At 36.6% G+C, this 5,253-nt stretch overlaps 1 protein-coding gene across 1 annotated transcript in view; it reads right to left on the bottom strand.

Annotated features, from left to right (window-relative positions):
- Positions 1-3,456, bottom strand: part of LOC113233495 (meiotic recombination protein SPO11) — a gene marked incomplete at its 5' end in the record, with an annotated part of 6,417 nt that extends 2,961 nt beyond the window's left edge. The window contains 5 exons of the mRNA XM_026468623.1: positions 944-1,081; positions 1,187-1,332; positions 2,686-2,879; positions 2,969-3,112; positions 3,293-3,456. Coding sequence (XP_026324408.1) covers positions 944-1,081; positions 1,187-1,332; positions 2,686-2,879; positions 2,969-3,112; positions 3,293-3,456 — 786 coding nt within the window. The remainder of the gene's footprint in view (positions 1-943; positions 1,082-1,186; positions 1,333-2,685; positions 2,880-2,968; positions 3,113-3,292) is intronic.
- Between the last annotated feature and the right edge of the window lie 1,797 nt (positions 3,457-5,253).

The raw sequence follows: 5,253 nt of genomic DNA, 5'->3' as shown, positions 1-5,253 counted from the left end.
ACACACACACACACACACACACACACACACACACACACACACACACAATAGTGTTTATTTGTAACCTAACCCTCTTGTCTCTCCGTTATCCATTTGACGTGATAAAAATAGACACCCGTCTAGAGATCTGTCATACAGGCTAGACCTAGTTCAGGCTCCAATCTCCCACAAATGTAACTAATTGTAAGTACCTTTATTGTTAATATGCATTCTGTAGCTTTGTGAGGAGAAAATAACTAATTTTGTATTTGTATCTACTGAGACCAAGCCAATTACAATGGCTAAAAGACTAAAGGACTATACGTCCAATGTGTAGTGTACCATATTAAATTGTTTGGCAATACAATATTTCGTCGGTGTTTTGTAGAAAGGGTATAAACGACTTTTCAAATTTTTTTTTTTTTCAATAAACCATGTTTTAGATTTTCACGGCAGTTTTAATATATTTTCGTCGTGTTTAAAATTCAGTTTTAAAACTTAACCTTAAATTAAAAACCAAAATGGAATTTTAAAACAGACCATAAATATTTCAAAATATTTAACATTTAACCTAAAATATGCCTAAAGTATTTTTACAAAACATTGACGATTTGTAAATTGAATCCAATGTAAGATGTAGCGGCTGACATACAGTTTTATTTAAAACTGGTACAAGAGATAATATTCTTCCTTATCTTAAAAAAATCTCACGTAATTTTAAAAGACATCATGCAATTATGTTGACTCAATAAAGATTTATTATTAATAATTAATTATTATTAAAACATAAGACACTTTTAACTCGATGTATTAAGAGTGTCTTTTGCATTGCAAGCATGTTGTCTTAGTACATTTAATATGTTTACCTACTTAATTACAAACATGATATATATGTGTTTTGTATACATGTCTAGAAGAGAATAGATGTTTTTTGTTTGTATGCCATTAAATAAGTGCTTCTTACCAAAGATCCATATTTGTAAGTGAGGAAAATCTCAAAGCCGTGTGGATCGGCATCTACCAGCGCTAGCGCATTCAATTGCAGCTCTGAGCGAAGTCTGCACAATAGCTGCCGCGTACACACGTCGGGGTACCCTTTACCCTGTAATATATATGTGACGGTGATATATATATGTATGATAAGATTGATATTACAACATTAAATGGCTAATATCGCTAGTCTGTCTTTAAAAGCATATATTTTTACCGTCATAAGTATAACCGGCCCTAATCTAACAAGAACTCCTTCGTCCAGTAACTTCTGGAAGACTGCATCTTTCTCCACTACCAGGATGTATTTAGCAGTTGATCTGAATTCCTTGATCCCAACGATGTCTTGCGGTATCAGCATTCCTTAATCAAAAGAAAAGCAAATTTTAAGATCATTTTTGGGAAATACACGCCATTCCGAAAGCACACTGCACATTTATTCCTATCTTAAAGCAATACTGCTAAATTCTTGATTGAAGAATATATATAACTAGCTCTATCACAGACACATGGTATTCAAAAACTTATGTCTCACAGAAGGACGTATTTACTATAGACTGTATTGTAAAGGACTATAGACGACGGTTTCCATCCGGCGGAATTTTCACTATTATTTTGCTGGTTTGTATTAGAGCTTTATCCCAGTAATCTTGGTCTCGAAAACTTTCTCGAATCTCGACGTTTTTTTGGCATTTTCGAGACGCGAGACTGATGTTTTCAGTCTCGTGAATATCGAGACTTTTGAGCATTTAGTTAATTAAACAGTATTAAAAAATGTACTAAACCAAGAGTCATTATATATTCAGGTTTAATACTGTGAGTAGAGCATAACATAATCTGTGTAGATCGCAGAACGACGGTTATAAAGTCAGGTCCCCTCTATCCGAATATATTTCTTACGTGCCCAGTATAAAAATGAAAAATTTTCTATAATTTTTATTTTTACAATTTGAGTTTAATGAAGAACTTGATTAAAATATCACGTTTTGACTGCTTAAATGCCTAGCCTACAAGTATGGAGATTTCCACACTTTTAAATAGTGTGGAGTCTCGCTTTTCCCGGGGTTTTATAGATCGTAACAAGTCTATACTTCCTTAATTTTGTAAAGGACTGTAGACGACGGTATCCGGTGGAACTTTCATTTTTATTTTGCTAGTTTGTATCGTTTTTTGTCTTTAGTTTGGTGTGTATCGTTGGATCTCGAGAATTTTTCGAGTCTCGGTTTTTTGGCTTTTTGAGACTCGAGACTGATATTTTCAGACTTTTTGAGACTTAACTCACTTATTTAAACAGTATTAAAAAATAACGTGCAATACTTAGTAGTAGGTATTCTACTAAACTTAGGAGTAGAGCTTAGTATAATCTGTGGAGATTGAAGAACGTAACAGAAAGTAACAAGATCAGATACCCCTCTATCTGAATTTATTTTTTACGTGCCCAGAAGAAAAATGATAAACTTTCAATAATTTTTGAATTTAACATTTAAGTTTAATTAAGAACATGATTCATATACGTGTTTTGACTGCCTACATGCCTAGCCTACAAGTATAGACGTTTCCATATTTTTAAATCGTCTCGTTTTTTCCCGGGGTTTTATAGGTCGCAACGAGTCTCGATTTTTTCCCGGGTCGCAGAAATGCAGCGATACTGAAAACCGAGACATTATAAATTGCCAGACCTGAATAAGCGTTAAATTAGCAAAAGGTTCGTGTTACCTCCCAAGGTCGCGCAGTCAAGCATGCTTCCATCCGCATAATGCATGGTAAGAGGGCCCGCAATCAGTCCTTTAGCCGTGGCCACAATTCCGAGATTCCATGGCGGAGTTTCCAGAAGACAACATACGTCTCTTACTGCCACGTCCAAGTTTGTTTGAATTCTAAAACGAGTTACGTTTTGGTAGAAAAGTTCTCTGAAAGATAAAGTTTACACACAGTAGTACCATTGAATTTGGAACGAAAGTTGAAATTATCAAACATTCAAATATGAAAGTCTATATACCGTCTCGTAACTGTAATATTTTTCGACAACAACTCATGGACTTTTGTTAAAACGAAAACCATGGTGTTGAATTTTGATCTGTCTTCTTTGCTATTGTAGGTTACAGTTGTTTTCTTTGCATCTATTTCAGATTTCAATGTAACTCTGTGAATAATAATAGAAAAGACAACAAAAATAACAAATTGCATTGGTATTCACCAATGTAATTTGTTAACATTCTTTTGGTTGCTCTGAAGTTATAAAAAATTTTCTTGACTTTTACTTAATCGTTATTAAAGCTTAGTTGAAATCAGTTAATTTTATTATATAAATATTACGTGATACCTGTCCAAATTGTAAATGCAATTGCTCCAAAGCCTCTGGTTCCTAATCGTAATCTTAGGTACTTCGCCAGCTTCTGCGCTCTTGTTGATGTTCTCCAAAATTTCTTCTACTTTCTTAATCAACACTTTCCGTGTATTATTGGCCTCTTTCAGTAGGACATCATATGGTCTACCTAAATACACATGACTAGTCAGTTTTTTTTATTTTAATTAAGTTTCTTATCACAAAGGTCAATAAAACGTACCTTTATCTTTTGAAGAATCTTTCAAAAGATTTTGAAGTTCATAAAAATCCAATTTTCTTTCAGGCAAAACTAAATCACTGGCTTTCAATTGTTTCGCTTGAACATTACTTCTGTACAATTTGTCTATAGCCATCGCTAGTCTCGGATCCTGTTTGAATGCCGACGCCGAGTCCCATTCTTTCGTCAGCTTCAACAACTCCTTATTCATTAACTCCATTCTAAAAAACTATTTGATGTCCTTATTCCATTCAAAACAACAATAATTGACAAACAAACCGCTGAAGCTCTATTAAAATAAACCATTGGTAAAAGTGGTGATGATCTCTACCTACCTAGTGGCGAGATGTTTATCAACCGCAAACAATAACAGCGTCACAAAACGGAGCTCGTAAAAGGGCCACGAGACAATGGGGCAGCTCCTCAAGTGTTTTTTATGGGGAGGTCGGGACTGGCGAACGGGACAAAATCATCGTCGGTGGCGCATCCGACTCGCGCGCATGAAAAAAATGACAATAGATTTAATCGAGAGATAGTAGAGGCAGGCGTCTGGAGAAGCAGATGACACGCCGTGACGATCGGACAAAGGGCGTGAAATGACGTCATAATAGCCTCGAATTATCGCCCCCTCTTGTCTCAAGCAAATATTTAACAGCAGCCCCGTTTTTGTCCTCGATGTTTGGCAGGAGCCATAAATAACAGGGTTACGGCAGACAAATGATTGGACCGTTACCGCAGTGCTTTGTCATTTGGACATATTGCAACGAGCTGATGTTTATGTCTTATTACGGACTTCCAGCTAAGTTATAGTGCACCCTTGGAATTCCCAGTAAACCACCGCTAATAAATTTGGGTTCAAATCGAAATAAATGAATGGTTTTACGGTTATACGTATGTGGTGTAAAATGCGTGAATATTTCTTTTCTTGCTTGTAAGTTTTGCATTGCGTGAATGCTAGTTAAGACTCAAAAGTTAAGCACTTAATTGATGATGGGTATTCTAAGCCCAATAATAAAACTAATTTACTGTTTCAATTACGCAAATATACACTTGAGGTGTGAGAAAGTAACAGTTATAAAGATTTCCCACTGCCCTCCAACGGCACCCTGAGGTGAAGCGATAGCATCAGCGGGTGACAGCCCGCACAAATACCATACAAATTGTTCGACAGCTCTTCGAATGGATTGTTGCAATTATTCGGAGAACCCTTTCGCGAGTCCGCAACCGCGGGGAGGTGAGAACACACTTATCTATCGCCCCGATCAACCAGCCCAACTCTTTAACGACGGTGTGAAGCAACAATCCAACCATCCACAGTTGGGAGGTCGCCGCGGGAAGGCTCCCGGTTTGCCATTATTTTTTTGTCACGATCAAGCGATTAATATCGACGTGATAAGACTGCCGTTTCCTTATTATGATTTATGTTTAACTATCGTACAAGCACTTCACCAACTTCTTTAGAAAAAGAGACTTGAGGGTAACGCCGTGATAGCCATCTCTGGAAATATACGACAAAATGGTGGCAAATAGAAAGTAACTTTGTCAACAATTAGTTTATTATTTTTTGTGAGTGTAACAACTTCCCACAAAACCGCCCTCTAGAGTGGTCAGTGAAGCGATATTAAAAGTAGCAGTAGTAGAATAGCAATAACACATTGGTAGCATTGTGCGCAAGAGTGACGCGAGCAGCAGGGTGCCGGACCACAATGGACCACCATAG

This window comes from Hyposmocoma kahamanoa, unplaced genomic scaffold (assembly GCF_003589595.1).
Source record: "Hyposmocoma kahamanoa isolate Upper Pololo Valley unplaced genomic scaffold, ASM358959v1 102, whole genome shotgun sequence".
Taxonomy (NCBI): Eukaryota; Metazoa; Arthropoda; class Insecta; order Lepidoptera; family Cosmopterigidae; genus Hyposmocoma; species Hyposmocoma kahamanoa.
Note: the sequence above shows the minus strand (reverse complement) of the source record. Positions and strands in the feature narration are given on the sequence as shown.